This window comes from Rhipicephalus microplus, chromosome 6, assembly GCF_043290135.1.
Source record: "Rhipicephalus microplus isolate Deutch F79 chromosome 6, USDA_Rmic, whole genome shotgun sequence".
In the NCBI taxonomy this organism is placed as follows: Eukaryota; Metazoa; Arthropoda; class Arachnida; order Ixodida; family Ixodidae; genus Rhipicephalus; species Rhipicephalus microplus.
Genome location: NC_134705.1, coordinates 29,553,818 through 29,571,836, shown reverse-complemented (window position 1 = coordinate 29,571,836; position 18,019 = coordinate 29,553,818). Strand labels below are relative to the sequence as shown.

At 47.9% G+C, this 18,019-nt stretch overlaps 1 protein-coding gene across 2 annotated transcripts in view; it reads left to right on the top strand.

Annotated features, from left to right (window-relative positions):
• Nucleotides 1-18,019, top strand: part of brun (trafficking protein particle complex subunit brun) — a 461,018-nt gene that overhangs the window by 326,623 nt on the left and 116,376 nt on the right. For both annotated transcript variants that reach the window (XM_075865888.1, XM_037419219.2), the window contains exon 17: nucleotides 3,044-3,084. In XM_075865888.1, coding sequence (XP_075722003.1) covers nucleotides 3,044-3,084 — 41 coding nt within the window. The remainder of the gene's footprint in view (nucleotides 1-3,043; nucleotides 3,085-18,019) is intronic.

The window sequence follows — 18,019 nt, the reverse complement described above, 5'->3', positions numbered from 1 at the left end:
GCATGTGCGATGGGCCACGAGTGCAAGCATATGGTAGAAGAGAACTAGAGAAATTAACCTGCAGGTGCTAGAGAGAGAGAAAGAGGAGAGTTACGCATGCATATTGCGAGTTCGAATGCCGGACACGTGACATACCAGCAAGCAAGAGATGCTTCACGTCTAAAATGCATTGCTGATACCACCTGGTGTCTTCGCTGCCACCTCATCCGACCCATGTTATTTAACGCTGGCGACAAGGGTCGGATGCTACGGCAAGTCAACGGGCATCGTCGCAAAGAAAAGCTAGTCCCGGTGCACTTGTTGCGATGATGGCCGCCACTGTAAATGGTATCAAGGCCTTCGACATCACCCAGCTGAAACAATGGAAAGACTATATGCGAAAATTCTTTTTGGAGGCACAGAGCATGATGGACACTGTCAAGAAGAGGACCATATTTCTCAACAGAGGCGATCCCGCCTTTTTTCAGCTAGCCAAGGTGCTAAGGGTGCGGGGCCACTTAAAGGATACCTCACTTGAAACGATTCGTGCAGTACTGGGAGACCACTGCATGCCAAAACCTTTTGTACAATCCACTCCTGCTTATGGCTTGCAAAGCAAGCTGGCAGTTAGAAATAAATAAATGAAGAACCACCAGAGCTGGTCCGGCATTGGGAATGCTGCCACGACCAGGAACAGAGTGAGTCTGCCACCGCCTACCTTTCCGCCTTTTGAACTATGGCCGTGTTCGGGCTACGGAATGTTACGGTGAAGCGTAATCTGTAGTTTCAGCAGGACATCCGTGCGATGACGCGGCATCGTTCCTTGACTGGGAATTACATCGGCTACTCGAGAAGAGTCACTAACCTGACTCTGGGCTGCGGTGCTGGAACCATCGGCGTCGGCGTTCGGTGATGTAGCTACCGAACTCACAGCACTCGATACTGTCACCTTATTGGCGGCCTCTTGAAGGAAAAAAACATGCTCGGGACACGGCGTAAGAGATTCTTCAGTCGTACTCTTCTGCGACCTCGAGCTCTTTCTCCTAGTCGTCGTCGTCAGTTGCATCGCAGATTTCTTTGTTTAAAGTTACGAGTTCGGTGTTTTTCTGAGTGAGGTAGGCAACGTGGGTGTCGACCTGACTGGCATCGGGAACGGAGGCCTGCAGCTCATCGGTCAGGAGCGTGATAGTTCGTGTGATGCTGGCCCTGATGACGCCACAATTTTTGCGCAGCCGTTCCAACGACACCATCGAAAGTAGAAGTCTTGGAAGGGCGTGACCGGGGGTTTTCGGCACAAGAAAGATGTCGCGTATTCAAGACCCGAGCCCTATACCAAGAACATCCTTTTATTCTACTGTTCTTGCCTAACTTCTTCTTTCTTCGGTTCCCCTGCTTGTTGTCGCACGGCCGCAATCATCCGCAACAGAAATAACACACCTCACCCAGTACCACTAGAAAAGAGTGTGGAACCCCCAGGCCCACTTAGCTCAGAGCATCTCCGGAAAACAGCCCAACATTTCGGGACTTTGCGCTCATGTTGGCTGACTGTTGAGTCATCCAAACTAAAGGGGGTGAGTGTTGCTTAGTGTTGCTAGCTGCTGAAGTCAGCATAATATGTAGGCTGATAAAGCAACCCTGTATTAACCTGATCAAGCAGCCCTGTACTAACCTGATCAAGCAGCCCTGTACATATACAGCAATGTAACACCAGTTATGTCCATTCTTGTGTTTTGTTTCATGATGGAATGCCGATACTGCTCGGTGCCTACGCTGCCACATCATCCGACCCACGCTATTTATTTAACATGGTCAATATCTCGTCTCATGAGGCATCTAATACGTTAGATTTAAAAGAAAAGCAGCTGTACTAAGCACACGTTCTACTGAAATGTTAGAAAAGACAGGAGATACTGCAGTATGCCGCGTGACTAGGACGCAAGCTAAAGTGACTATGAATTAAAACACTGCAGGAATACATTGTAAGACAGAAATATTAAGGTACGAAGCAGTGCATAAATAAAATCGCAGTACCTATGAATAAATTAATAAACAAATTATAGCAAGCAAATGTTGAAAACATGCCAAAATATTGATAAATAATACATGGTTTAAAATAAAAAAATAAGAACATTGCAAATAAGTAGTACAATGCAAAACAAACATTGGGCTGTTCTAAATTACTGAATCGAGAATGGCATGCACACATTTGAAGAATGGGCACGATGCGTGTTAGAATAACTATCTGAGATAATAACAATGAAGCGCTTGATGGATCAAGGTACAGCAAGAACAGAACACATCAACAGGGCTAAACATCAGCATTGGTCAAGTTTATGGGCTTCATCAATGCCGTGTTCTGTGGCAATATCAGAAGTTAAATGGCTCCACTCAGCTGTAGAACTTGATACAAAACAATGAGCATATCAGCATATGCAGCAGAATGTACACTAGTGTAAAGGAATGATCTTGATAAAAAAAAATTGTCATGAAGGGAAGGATTAAGCTTTTGAAAGACTATAAAATGTAATTTTTCAACATACCTTTAGCTGTTGGGGACATGGGACATGAAAACAGCTAACAGGTCGAGGCCATGCCATTCTACTCAATGTGCTCTGCACTGCTTCTGCATTCAATGCTTGCCAGAAGACTGTTATGATGAAGTTTTCTTTTCACTTTTTAGGAGTTGTCCCCATTCCTCTAGAAACCACCCTTTAATGTTCCCAGGAACTGTTATCGTGAAAGCAACTTTACATGCATGCAAGTGTAAATTGCAGGTGGCTGCTTCATGTGCCAATAGCACCAGTGGCTCTGAAACAGAAAGGCTGCTCTTGTGTCCTGAATTGGACTTGACAGGGCACAATTGAGTAAGGCACTCTTTTGGGCTTGTTGGTGCAGGTTTAACGTGAAGGCCACCAGTACCATGAATGTTTTGTTCTGCCTATGCAGTGCAAAATTTAGGAACCTATGCTAATTTAAGAACACTTGATTGGCATCCTTCATCAATGACAGTGTTTGCACGGACTGAGAAAACTTTACAATGCATGCTGCGTTGTTGTCTGTGCAGGAGGAGGCTCACCAGAGGGTTTGCAAACAGTACAACCAAAGGTAAATTGGCTGTCATCCAATCACATTATGAGCTCTCATTAGTAACATTTGCCCAAGTTTCACTGAATATTACACTTGAATTTCTTTATAAGGGATGAGCACATAGGGGCCCCGCCACGGTGGTCTAGTGGCTAAGGTACTCGGCTGCTGGCCCGCAGGTCGCGGGATCAAATCCCAGCTGTGGCGGCTGCATTTCCGATGGAGGCAGAAATGTTGTAGGCCCGTGTACTTATATTTGGGTGCACGTTAAAGAACCCCAGATAGTCGAAATTTCCGGAGCCCTCTACTATGGCGTCTCTCATAATCATATGGTGGTTTTGGAACGTTAAACACCACAAATCAATCAATCATGAGCACATAGGGAGCAAATCCTGTCTTTTACATGACGTGTCTTCATAAACAGGGTAAGAGGTTCGCATTTTTTTTTTATTAAACTCTGTTTCGATGTTGGCATAGTGATGTGTCTTATGCCCAGTTGTCTTTCAAAGGAGTCTTTTTGTAACGGGTTTCAACTGTATCAGTTATTTGGCAGGTCACTTTAGAAGATGTCCTGCCTATCTTGAAGTCCATCTATAAAGTAGCAACATATGTTGCATGTACTTAGTGTGCTTAACCGGACATTACAATCTCTTCATAAGAGACACTGTTGGACGAGAACAGTGTCTCTGCATTGAGGTAGGATTGGTCAGAAAATGAGAACATCATGTTACCTTGTTTATAAAGAGGCACCGCTTGTAAGTTACAAGAAATGCTCCCTGGTGCATGTTTCTTAAAAAAGGGCTTGATTGTACAAATAGAAAGTCATACACACTGAAAACTTATAGCACATTCAATTTTAACTTGCCTTTAATTTGAACATTTTAAAAAATATCGAAAGATTCGTTGAGAACTCACCAGACAAAGTCAGCAGAACAGTTTATTCCACAATGTCGGCCTCGACTCGTAATGTCAACAAGAAAGAAGAATAGAGATGATGATGGTTATGTAAAAGGGGGTACGATGAAGTGCGATTTAAATGCTTACTCTAATTTGCCCCCTGTTCAAAGCGGCCAGCCTGGCCGCAGCCTAGATCAGCTGAGCGAGTAATGAAAGGCTTCTTGCGTGACACGTCAACAATTTCCATGCTGCAATGACGACGGTCAGAGACTGTCTGCAGTGGTGTGACAAGATAGTTCACTGGTGAAGTTTGTTGTACGATAGTGTATGGGCCAATGTACCGGTGAGTGAATTTCTCATGGATGGAGTCCTGATGCTCGAATCAGAGTTTATAGTAAAATCTTATACCCCTGAATTAAAGGTCACATTGTGCCGTTCGCTATCAGAGCAACAATTTTGATCCTCTTGAGTAACTTCCGTGTTTCGCTGAGCAATTTCACGGCATTGCACAATTCTAGTGGCGAACTGTTCTGGTAGAGAAATAATGCACGGAGCTGGAGCGAAGAATGCCGTGCCAAAGACGATAGAGGCAGGTTGTTCATACGCAAGGAAAAAAAGGCTGTAGCCGTTGGATCGTTGTGTAGTGGTATTGTATGTGAACATAACAAATGGTAAAATATTATCCCATGTCAGAAAGGGTTCGGTGAAAGTGCTCATTTAGCCCATTCGCCTGCGAGTGGTACGTAGATGTGGTTTTATGCGTCATTCTACAGGCCCATAGGACTTCTTCGAGGACATGGGAATTGAAGGCTTTTCCACGGTCACTAAAAAAAAAATGCATTCGCCTCAGCCCGTTTTTCTTGTGAAATGATGAGGAGAGCTCATTGGTAAATGCTGACCCATTATCCAACACGGCCCAACAGGAAGGCCTTGGTTGGTGAACATAAATCGAATGCAGGAAATAGCTGCTTCAGCCGAGGATGTTGAGATCGGGAACACTTACGTTCACCTTTAAACGCAGCGACTGCTATAAAAAAATGGGTGTTCCTGTAAGGACCGGTATAGTTCACATGTAGCCGTGACGACGGTTTTTCTGGGAACAACCAGGGCATGACAAGCACTGGTCGTGACAGTCTTTGATGTTCCTGGCAAGTGCGACACCCTTGAATGTTTATTGCTATATTGTTATCTTGGCTAGGCCTCCACACATGGCTACATGCAACTGCCTTGATTTTGGACAGTCCTGGATAACTCTCATGCAGCAACTGGAGGACTTCTCTTTGTGAGGATTTTGGAACAATGATGTAGTGTTTATGGTGAAGGAGTCAACAGCCTAGCGGCCGCGATGTAAGGAACAAGGACAACCTTTATTCACAATGTACATCATTTATATAACAATGACTGAATACCTCTCTGAGGATGAAACGACAGAAGCGAAACAGAAACAGAATACAATACACTCCCTTCCTTAGTTTTAGTGGTTAGTTATTAGTACGTATTAGTAACAAAAACCCAAGTATTCACTACTCCAGTACAGAGTACAGAATACACACAATTCAGACGGTAACTAAATGTTTGTCTGATAGTCTCGAAGCCAAGTCGGTGGCCGGCGTCTTCAGGTGAGCCGCCCCGAATGCTGCGCTGCTAAAGTTGGCTGCTGCAGTACTGGAGATAGAGACTGCATCCCAGAAGGCAGCTGCTGCACAGGAGACTGCACTACGGCAGGGGACGGCGACCGTGGCTCGCCAGGTTGCTGCACATCAGGAAACTGCGGCTGTGGTACGGCAGGTTGCAGCACACCAGGAGACAAGGGCTGCAGCACAGCAGGTTGTAGGAAACCATGGCTGCGGCACGGCAGGTTGTAGCTCGGCCGGCTGTGGTACCGCGGCTGGAGACTGCGGCACAGGTAGCTGCCACTGGCGGCAAGCCCCCCTCTATGGACACATCGACAACTTGGAGGCATTCCATGTACGGCCGTCTTCAAGCCTATAAGATGCAGGTCCCTTCTCTTCCAACACTTTAGTTGGTGAGAAGAAGGAGCAGTCGTCCTTTAAGCGAACGGATGGTTTCTTGACACGAACAGTGTCTCCTGTCGCTATTCTAGGCTTCTTGGCAGCTCTCATTTTATCCGGGTACAGTTTGCTGCTGTGTTGTTGACACTGGATTCTACGACAAAGTCGCGCCAACTAATTAGCTGGTTCTTTAGCGAAGGCTGATGCTGAGAGGCCGACGATATCCAGCCTGGTTCGGGGCATTCTGCCATACAGCAGAATGGCTGGAGCAACCCCAGTGGTTGCCTGTGGAGTAGCCCTGTAAATTGCCAGGTAATCCATAACTACTAGTCGAAGGGGCCGTCTTTCATGAAGTGAAACTTGAACAAAGTTTTTGAATGTTTGGTTTAACCGTTCTATTTGTCCATTCACCTGGGGGTAGTATACTGATGAATGCAGCAGTCTGATGGCCCTGTCTTCCAGAAAGGTAATGAATTCACGTGAAGTGAAGTGAGGGTCATTGTAGCAAACGATTTCTTTAGGATATCATTCGCGGGCAAGAACACTTGTTAAAAAATCTTTCACTGTGCTTGTTGATACCTCTCGACTAAAATATACCTCTGGCCACTTGGTGTGGTAATCCACAAGCGTTATGGCAAATCTGCTATTGTGAGGTGCACGCTCCAAGGGACCAACAAGATACAAGGCAAGCTTTTGCCATGGTCTTTCAGGCCATTCAACAGGTTGCAATGGTGCTGGTGAAGTCCTGGCAGATTTATCGGCCTCCAGCCAGGTGTAACAGTTTTTCACTGCTGCTTCCACTTCTTTATTCATTTGAGGCCACCAGAACCGCTCACCAAGTCGCGCTTTAGTATGCGTGATACCAGGATGCATCTCATGTGCAGTGGAAATGATCTGCGCAGTGAGAGAGAATGAAACCACGAGGCTGTCTGCACGCAGTAGGAGATGATCAACAACAGAAAGTCCCTCTCTAATAAAGTAGAATGGCTTCACATCTTCTGGCAAGAACTTGTGTGGCGGCCAGGAACTCAAAGGACTTGACGGTTTCTAGACAACCATCGTCGAGAACGGCCTGCCTGAACGTTTCCTTTTTCACACAGGCTGGCTCAACAAGGGACACACTTTTTTCCTCCTTTCCGCGCTCTGCTTCTTAGGTAACGGCTGGCAGGTGAGAAAGTTCATCTCCAACAGTGTTCGTAGACCCCTTCCGGTATTCAACAGTGAAGTTATAACAGAGAAGTCTTGCACACCAGTGTGCGATTCAAAGTGGGCATCTTCCAGGTCCCTGTGATGACAGCAAAGAGACAAGTGCCTGGTGATCTGTTCGAATTTTTAAATGGCAACCCCAACGATACGCGTGCCATTGCTCACAAGCCCAAATACATGCCAACACTTCTCGTTCCCCAAATGAATACTTCCTCTCTGCTGGGGACAGTGTACCTGATGCGAAAGAGACTGTGCGAAACTCTTAGTCATCTTGTTGCTGGTGAACTCCTTCCAGCCCACAGTGTGAAGCATCTGTCAACAGGGTGACTGGAAGTTTCGAATCGAACATTTGGAGGACTGGACTTGAAAAAAGCGTTATTTTCAGCCTTCTGAAACTGCTATCTGCTTCAACTGACCTGACGAATGGCTCATTTTTGCGAAGTAGAACTTGCATAGGCTCGACCACTTGTGCCAAACGTGGAACAAATTTCGAGTAGTATTTTAAAGACCCAAAAATTAACGGAGGGCGGCAACATTGGTTGGCACGGGGTGTGTTAACTACTGAGCCAATCTTCTCAAAAAGTAGAGAGATACCACGTGCAGTGACCTTGTGCCCTAAAAATGCGAGCTCTGGAATGTCAAAGACACATTTGTTGTTCAGTTTTAGGCCTGCATCCATGATCTTCTGCAGCGCTGTTTTCAAGTTCAAGAGATGTTCTTCGGCAGTCTTGCCAAGGACGATCACATCATCAATGTAGAATAACACACCAGGGCAACAGTCAAGAATTACTGCCATTTTTTTAAATGTTGCTGGGGCAGAAGCTAACCCAAAGCATACTCTCTTGAACCTAAAAAGTTCATCGTCAGTGATGAAAGCTGTTAGGTCCCTGCTGTCTGGGTGCAAGAGAACCTGGTGGTAAGTGAAAGCCAAGTCGAGCTTTGAGAAGTGTGTAGCACATACCAAAGCATGAAAAAGCTCTTCTGTGTGCGGGAAAGGGAAACTATCTGGGACAATCCCCTTATTCGGCTCTCGGTCTACACAGATCCTGATGCTGCCATCTTTCTTGTCAACAACAACAATGGGGGACACCCACTCAGAAGCATTGATGCACTCGCTGTTGTCGAGGCTTAGTAACCTTTGAAGCTCATTTGACACTGGCGCACAGAGCGAATATGGCAGACGGCGTAGCTTGGAAGTTACCGGCTGCACGCCCTGACGTGTCTTGACCTGATGAGTGAACTCTTTAGCAAGGCCCAAGTTGGGACTAAAAAGTGAAGCAAACTCTTTTGCCAAAGCCGGTGGAAGGTTTCCTGGACCGAGCTGCGTGTTGGACAGTGTGAGGCTGGAACGAAGTACCGGGTCATAGACACGTGTCAGGAAAACAGACGTTGTAGTATGTAGGCACTTGAGAGCAGAACCCTCAATGCCAACACTTAAAACTTTAATGCCGTCAAGGTTGATAAGGCAGGTTCCTCGGGGAACAACATAAAAGCAGAGTGATGCGGTGCGACCTTTGAACTGTACTGCTGCTGTCAAATAGTGCGGTCAAATAGCCTAGCACTGAAATGGGGCGTTGGGAATAGTCACACAAGCTGACGTGTGGTGCAGGCAGAAGTGAAATGCTCTCAAAATGTCGACGGAATTCTTGCTCTGACAAAATTGAAACAGATGACCTTGAATCAACAAGCAGTGTAAGTCTGACGTTGGCAACCAGCACTTCTATATGAATTCCTTTACGAGCAGAACGTGCCACAGTTAACACTTGCCCAGCACTGCTGCACGATGAAACATCGTCATTACAATAAACTTCGCGGACCCTGCCTTGCATTTGAGCTCGTTTGTGGTTGCATACATTTTGAAAGTGGTCCTTTCTACCGCTAAACAAACAACTTTTCGCACGCGCTCGGCACTGCCTATTTGATTCGATGTGATCCTGCGAGCTGCATAGGAAACAGAGTGGCTACGCGGAATGGCTGCTGCGTTCTTGGTTTCGTTTCGGGGGGCGGTGTCGCGGCGCACGTAAGCCGCTCCCGCTCTTCGTTAACCTCTGTTTATAGTGTGCTGCCGACTGTGAATTGCTCTTTTGTGCTGAATGTGACTGTTTCTTTTGACAACGTTGCATTGCAACTTGGTCGATGGAAGGAGAGAATTCTTGTAGCTCTTCAGCTACATGCTCAAATTGAAGTGCGATTCGCACCAAACTTTCGAATGAAGGTGAAAGGCCCTCAAGCAATAACCGTTCCCGTACACGGTTGCAGACAATGCCAGCAATGAATGGATCCCGCAGAACATCATCTTGAGCGATGAATGAACAGTGTGATGCTAGCTCCCGAAGGTCGGCAACAAAGTTATGAACTGACTCGCCTGAGTATTGTTGGTGGCAGTGTAACCTATGACGCTAGACGACAACGTTGGAGGATGACGAGAAGTAATTCCGTAATGCCATAAGTGCAGTGTCATACTCGTCAGGAATGGTTGCGGTAGACTTGTCCCCATCCTTAACGGGGGTTGCTGCGGTGCTTGACTGTGCTGGTGCTACAGCGGTCGGCCGTGTAGGTAGGGTCTGGTAAATACACTGACCCTCCGCCTCCGAACAATGTAAGAGAATGGCCTTGCGTCCTGACGCGAACTCAGAGGCCCCGAAAGCTACCAAGTACACCTTGAACATCTGCTCCCACTGCTCCCATGGTAGTGGCGGCCGGCCGGGCATTGCAAGGAAAAACGGCGGTGGAACGAGGCCAGGGAAGCTCATGTTTGGCCAGGCGCAGAGGGGCGCAATTGCTTGGGGTACGTTCACGACATTTTCGTTACCAATGTAGCCTTTATGGGAAAGATATTGAAAGCGTTTGGCATCATTGAGGGTTACAGGTGGTTTTCACCTGCCATCACACTGCAAAGAATACATTTGTGAGCTGATGGCGAGGGAAGCAGATATTTTGTTCTGCCATAAGCATCAGAACACAAGAGAGATAATGGAAGCCTTCTTCGACAGAGAAGGTGAAAGGGGCCTTAGCCATCCGTCAGTTGCCCTTAGCAAAAAGGAAATGCGATTTCTAGAATGTCTCTTATCTTACGATGCTTCACACGTCTGTTTTTGTTAGTATGACCAGTTTTTTGTAGATATGTTTTTGCTTTTTGTCATGCGTGGGAGCTCCAGGTGTCCTGAAAAAGTGTTGTTACTTGAATGACTCTGCTGCACACGCGCAGTTGCTCTGTCGAAGCTGGTTCACCTGTGCATATATTTGTGCCTTTCCTTTTAATAAGCTTTAGTTGAGAGTCACCGCTTGTGTTGTCTTATCCTTCGTCTGCGTCTTCCTCCTTCTTGTGCTGTGAGTTATTGAAAAAATGAACTATTACCAACTAGCCCAGATTTCCCTTCTTGTTATTATCTGGTCGCACAACATGTGCTTTCAAAATGTTGCAATATTGCAGTCTTTAAAAAATTTTTTTAATGAGGCATTGTTGTCACTTACGATCTCCCTCTCTTTTCAATGCCTTGGGAAAAATTTGAAACTTGTCACTGCTTTTGATATGCGAGGGGCGTAGTTCTTGCCAAGCGTGATAAAAATTTCAGTCAGTACTGCTTGAGCGAGCCTACTTGGTGGTAGGAGGCCTAGCAGCAGAGAAAAAGTCTCTGGACCACGACATATCAAAAATAAAGCTGCCTGCTTGTCGCTCGGAATGTTGTTCGCGAAGTAAAGTTCGGCTCACTTACGGTATTCCGCCCACTCTGATGTTCTTGGGTCGAATCGATTCAGCTTCCTGACGACCAGCATGACGATGTGTGGTTTTGTTGTGATCGTCTGGTTTGTCAGTTGACCTCATCGCCACTTGCGATGACCGGGTAGTCCTGGGCCATGCCGGTCGCCACACCGAATCGCACACACACGTAAGTTGGCGAGTTTCACACTGGGGCTCTTCGATTTTCCACTGCTGGCTACCCGCGGGCTGCCAGAGCCAACTAGAGCATGCTCGTTTTTCTCGGGCTGCTCCGTCTCCCCCGCGGCGCACTTCCAGTTGGCGTTCGTTTTTCTCGAGTTGGACGATTCTGGCGACCCGCAAGGAGTCCGAGGTTCACCAGACGCTTCCAGGACAATTTAGTCGTGGAAGCTTTCTGGAAGGTTTTGGGCTGGTTTTGGGCTAGCAGACGCCGAAAAGGTACGATGCGCGCTCGGTGCCATTTTTGTGAGGACTCGATGGATTGCAATGTGGGTGCTTGAGAACTGCACATTCGCTTGTCATAACGTGTGGCGTTATCTTCTAAAGCCTGTTCCACCTTGCGAGTTGAGGCGATTACGAGTGGCGGCGAGTATTTGAAGCTACTGTTCATCGTTTTTATTATGTTTCCCATGAAGCTTCCTCCCGTGAACAGCGCGGCGAACCGTTGCCTGCTGGTTACGTCGTGCACATGCCTCAAAAGTTATGCACTACATGCTCGTACGCACGCATACACAACGTTGGAGTTCTTTGTTTTTTTGTTTTAGTAGTATTCGAGGTCTTGGTTGTCGTTTTTAAGGCTGTGCTTGCTTTCTGTGCACTTAGCGAAGGCGATTGTGGTCGAACTAGCTCGCTTCGTCGTACTTTTGCGTGTGTAAACCTTTTAGAACATCTGTCCTGACTACTCGATTGATCTTCGAGGGCGATAGAAGGCCCTAGATCGTGACTCTGTGTGGTGCTCGCTAGTCACGAGTGGCGTGCGAACCCACTTCGATCTATGGGCCAGCATATGTGGTATGATATTACACGATACGACGCGAGGAAAAAAAGGCAAATGAATTCAGAAATGTATACATCCTTTCGTTGCCCATTTCATCCTTGGCTTTGTCTTGTTTCACCTCTTCGTAATAATGCCACGTAGTATGTACTATGCACGACGTAGGTCCAATCAAAGTTGATATACATGACATTTGCTAAGTACCACTTAGGACTGGAAAACAGGCCAAATCAAGTTCTAAAATGAGTCGAGAACGTGTCTTGCAAATGCTTATTTTATATACGACGCACACTCGTGGTACCGATACCTGCGCATATCATAAACTTTTGACAAAAGCGTAAGTTGGTCAACGTGTGTTTGCGACGTATAATACGCGATAGCTGAGCAGGTATATAGTGACACGTGCGGTTCTTTTGGTTTACGAAGAAAGCCGCTGCCACTTTCTGTTAAGCGCAACGCAGGCCGCGTTTATCTTGTATGCCACTCTGGAACGCATTATGACGCGTGTATAAAAGACTGACACGTGCGGTTCTTTTGGTTTACGAAAGGAAGCCGCTATCACTTTCTGTTAAGCACAACGCAGGCCGCGTTTATCTTGTATGCCACTCTGGAACGCGTTACGACGCGTGTATAAAAGCCGGCGCAGTGCGCCACTGGGGGTCTTTTTTGTGCCCACATGTTTCGACGGGATTTGAATGGCGTAGGCTTCCCTTCCCAAGCGGCTCACCCCTGAACACAGCCGAGTGTCAGGCCGGGGGAGTGCTTGTGCCCATTTTCCAGAAACCGGTGGGTATCCGGCGGCAGTGGGATTCGAACCCACGACCTCCCGCAGCCGAAGCGGACACTCTACCACGAGGCCACGGCTGCGGTAGGTCGTGGGTTCGTCGGATCACGGCTGCGTCGGCTTGGTCCGGTGCTGCTATGTCGCGTCGGCGGCGAGGCTTTGTCGTAAAGACTCTGCTCAGGCGGCGTACTGCGACTACGTCGGGAAAGTTCGTGCGTCGTGGTCGTCGTCATCGACAGCGGCAGCGGCGGCGGCGGAGGAGGATCTTCGGCATTGCGTCGTGCAGCAACCGCACTTCCATCGGTTGCTGCCTTTAGTTTCCCGGGTAGGGGATTGGGGATCGGCCCCGGTTAGGGCCGGTGTACTGGCGGCGATCCGGGGAGACGTAGCGGCCAGGCGAAGGTGAACGGGATGGTCGTCGTTGTTGCCACTGCGATCCGGCGATGTAGTCGGCGATGTCGCGAGGTCGCTCACCTGGGCGCGGACGCGGCGCGTTCACGTCGAAGCCACGCAGTCCCATCTCACGGTACTGGCAGTAGCGGTAGGTGTGCCCGGCTTCGCCGCAGTGGTAGCATAGTGGGCGGTGGTTCGGGGTGCGCCAAACGTCAGTTTTCCTCGGCGAGCGCTGGATTACTGGCGAGCGGGAAGGCGTCGGGGGTGGCGGCGGTGGCTGGCGACGAAACTGCGGAGACGTTGGGTCCTGGTGTTGGCGAGGAGCGGCGACAGGTCGTCGTGCAGTAGCGGCGTAGGTCATCGCCTCCGGTTGGGGCTGTGGCCGTTCAGGAACGCTCAGTGAGCGCTGTAGTTCCTCGCGGACTACGTCTTCGAGAGAGGCGACTTGGGGCTGAGACGATGGCAACATGCGGCGCAGTTCTTCACGATAAACGCGGCCTGCGTTGCGCTTAACAGAAAGTGGTAGCGGCTTTCTTCGTAAACCAAAAGAACTGCACGTGTCACTACCCCCCTCTGAAAAAAAGCATCGTCCCGATGCTAAAGACAGAACATAAGAGAGAGTACATGCAATAAATTACATTAACAATGCGTCACAGCTAATCAGCGCGCGTAATAAGGTTTAAGTAGCACCATGTGTACGACTTCGGGTCGTGCCCGATGGCTTAACGTCATCCCAACGACGCCGTGCACGACCCGAAGTCGTACACGTGGTGCGACTTAAACCTTATTACGCGCGCTGATTAGCTGTGACGCATTGTTAATGTAATTTATTGCATGTACTCTCTCTTATGTACTGTCTTTAGCATCGGGACGTTGCTTTTTTTTCAGAGGGGGGTAGTGACACGTGCGGTTCTTTTGGTTTACGAAGAAAGCTGCTGCCACTTTCTGTTAAGCGCAACGCAGGCCGCGTTTATCTTTTATGCCACTCTGGAACGCGTTATGACGCGTGTATAAAAGACTGACACGTGCGGTTCTTTTGGTTTACTAAGGAAGCCGCTATCACTTTCTGTTAAGCGCAACGCAGGCCGCGTTTATCTTGTATGCCACTCTGGAACGCGTTACGACGCGTGTATAAAAGCCGGCGCAGTGCGCCACTGGGGGTCTTTTTTTTTTCGTCGGCCGACGACTGTTCACGCCGCTGTCGCTGTGAGTTGTGTTTGGCCCTGTTTTGCTGGGCACAAGTTCGCCCAATAAACAGTTCGCCTGACACCGCCCTGACTCCTGCGTGCTTCCTCTCAAGTGCTGCGTGTATCACAACCTCGTGACAATATCCTCAAGCTCTTTTGGGGACACGATCACTTTCGCGTGACTTCGCGTCATGTTGTGCATTGACTGATACATCTACTAAAGAGACGTGAGCTTGTTAAGCCGTCAGCGTCGCGGCAGCTTACCTTGCGTGCGCCAGCTGGCTATTTCATTCGCGGATGCGGCTAATAATCGTGCGAACGTACGAAGTCGTTCGCACGCCTTTCACACTGTGGGTAGTTAACTGCATTTGCGATCGCTTCACGGCTGCCCAGAATGGTAGACAATCTGCTCACCGCAATGCTCAAGTCTTGGGCCACCTGAGATTTCTCGGTCCCCAAGTCGACAGCCTTTAAAATGACTGCCTTTTGTTCTAACGATATAGTTTTTCGTTTGCGCTTTCCCGAGCCTTCATCTATTGCAACGAGATCGTACACAGGCAACCCCAATTAGCTAGCAGATACAGTCGAGCCTGACTATATCGAACCCGTTTATATCAAATTATTCCTATATTGAACGATTCCTAAACAAGATAAATTTACATTGAGATTATATATAGCAAGAGTTAATGTTTTATCAATGAAAATATCAACGACAACTGATATATCGAACTCCATGTGCCTCAAAAATGCCCCAGCAAGTTGGCTTTCCCTCGCGGTGGCGGGGAAAACTGCCAGCGCCATTCTAGAAAAAGTTGATTAGACCCGGTTGTGCACGGGGTAACAACCCCCTGCAAAAAATAATCCTGGGCCGCTCGCAGCGCTTACAGCCAAACAGCCAATCAGAGGCCGTCGTGCTTTCTCCGAGGCGCGTAGGCGGTAGAAGTGAGCGCTATTTTTTCTTTCTTTATGCTTGTGTGCCTGCTGCTGCCGATTCAGCGTGGTCTGGGTGTTGCCTGTTGGTGCTCTGTGAACTGTGTTGGCGCGTTGTCGTCATGGCTTTCGCAAAGAGGCAAAATTTGTCGTTCGCCTCGAAACTTGAAATCATCAATCGGGTTGAGCGCGGTGAAAAGAAGTCGAATGTCGCCTCCGCGTACAAAATTTCTAGGAGCACCTTGAGTACTATCCTGAAGAACAAGGCAGACATCAGGGCCAAGTCGGACAAAAGGCTAGGTGCCCGTGGCGCCCGACGTGTGCGCGCTGCTGCGTACGAAGATGTTGAAGCGGCCGTTTACAAGTGGTTTGTGGACGTTCAGTCGCAAAACATCCTGGTGTCCGGCCCTATGATCGAGCAGAAAGCCAGGGACCTTGCTTTTCTGCTTGGCAGGAATGATTTCCAAGGCGGTTCAGGCTGGCTTCAGCGGTTCAAAGAACGGCACGACATCGCTGGCAAAGCGGTTACAGGTGAAAGCAGAGCGACGGACCTGGACAGCGTAGAAAAATGGCTCGAGGAAAACTGGCGAGATATCCCAGCAAGATATAAAGCCCAAGATATCTTCAATGCGGATGAAACCGCTCTATTTTGGCAAATGTTGCCAAACAAGACACTTGCCTGTCGTGGCGACACGACTTGCAGCAACAAGGCAAACAAAGCTCGTGTGTCCGTGCTGCTGGCAGCTAATTCAGACGGATCAAAAAAGCTTCGTCCTCTGGTTATCGGGAAAAGCACGGCGCCGCGGTGTTTTCCAAATGCACTGTCGCTGCCAGTTACCTACCGAGCAAACTCAAAAGCGTGGATGACCGGGGAGCTTTTCGGCAGGTGACTATTGTCGTGGAATGATGACTTAGTAAGCGAAAATCGCAAGGTGTGCCTGCTCGTGGACAATTGTTCATCGAACCACTGCAGTACGACCTTCAGCAACATCGAGCTGCGTTTTTTGCCCCCGAACACTACGTCTCTACTGCAACCACTGGATCATGGCGTTATACGCGCAATGAAAGCTGGCTATCGGAAGCGCCTGGTGGAGAGGCTGCTGCTGAACCTTCTTGTTGGCAGGGAGCTTAAGATCGACTTGCTCAGAGCTATTTCTATGTTGAGTAGATCGTATGCAGATGTAATGAAGGACACCATCCAGAACTGCTTTAGGCATGCTGGCTCTCGCATGCCTGGTGATGACACTCGAAATTCCAACGACAGCACTGAAGTTACCTCAGGTGTTTCCACCGAAGTTTGGAACGAGCTGGCAGAGTTCCCGGGTGCTGTCGACGGATCGACATTCGACGAGTTAGTCGGTGCGGACGATGATGTCGCCATCAGGAGTCAGCTGCAAGATGAGGACTACATTGCAGACGTCAGGCTGACCATGAGCCAAAGCGACAGCAATAAGGAAATTGACGATGGCTCATTGCCTACATCTTCCGAAGTGATTAGTGCACTCGCGTTGGTTCGGCGCTATTGCGTGAATGTGGAAGGTTACGACCTCAGCTGCTCCGACTCGTTGGACAACGTGGAGGGGTGCCTTCTGTCGCAGGCAGCGAAGTCGAAGTCGTTGACCCAGAAGAAAATCCGGGACTATTTTGTACCACAGTAGGGGTCACACGGAAGCCGTCATATTAATAAACTACTTTTCTTATATTTTATTATGCGCCTTTGTGTCAAATCCTATACCGGGCCTATATCGAATTATGCCATATATTAAACTAATAAAAGTTTTTTGGCGAGTTTGATATACCCGGGCTCAACTGTATCCGTTGTCGAAGAGCAGATGCACTGTGCAAACATATTGACAAGCCTCACGACTAACTATTAACTAATCGCCGCAGCGCCGCTTCTCTGTCATGTTACCCGCCCAAGCGCTCGCTCGATCCATGCTTGATCCTCTCCGCTGGCTGCGCAAAGAGGATAACTCTCTCGGCCGCGCGCGGCGCAGCTGTAAGGTTGGTGTGGGAGTTTTGAAAGAGCCGAACGAGTGTCGAACTTAGCAGACAACGATATTTTCATGGGGTTGCGGTGTGAACGAAGGGAGCAGACTTCAAGTCGCAGATGAAACTGTTTATTTGGGTCGAACTTGTGGCCATGCAAAAGGAAAGTAAAATTACAGCAAGACACTGGCACTGATAGCGGCGAACAGAGCGTAGGCCGTCGATCAACTGACAAGCTGCCAAGCGTGTCGGCATTTATACACTTGCCATCGAATATTCTAGTGATATTCTTAGCAGAGATGTAGGTTTTAGAATTAGCCGGGATGTCCACGAAGTGGGCATATTCTTAACAAAATGATCTACAATAATCGTGAACCTTCTAGAACAGTGAGACACAGTTTGTGATAAACATTTCACAAGCTTTGTGGGCAAAAACTGAATGAAACATAAGTGTAAATAAGAAACACGTGTGGCAATATATATAATGCACTGTGGTCATTTTTTTATAGACAAATTTAGTTCGTTATATTTATTTAGCGGTCAATTTTACTTCGAACGAGGTTTGAAATTCATGGTTCTAAATGAAGCATTCAAGAGGAATTTTATTTATTCACTACTTCGTTATATGTATTATTTTGTTGTGTCTGGTTACATAATAACGAGGTTTGAGTGTAGTTTGAATTGCAAAACTCTAGTGTGAATCAAATCGAATAAAGGACTATTAGGAAAATACTCAGAACTTTGAATAATCGCACACTCCTATTAATTTGCCATTGAGTATGCAAGTAACAATATTGCTTGCAGTAAAGCAGAGTGTGTGCTGCTCTATTGCAAACGTACAGT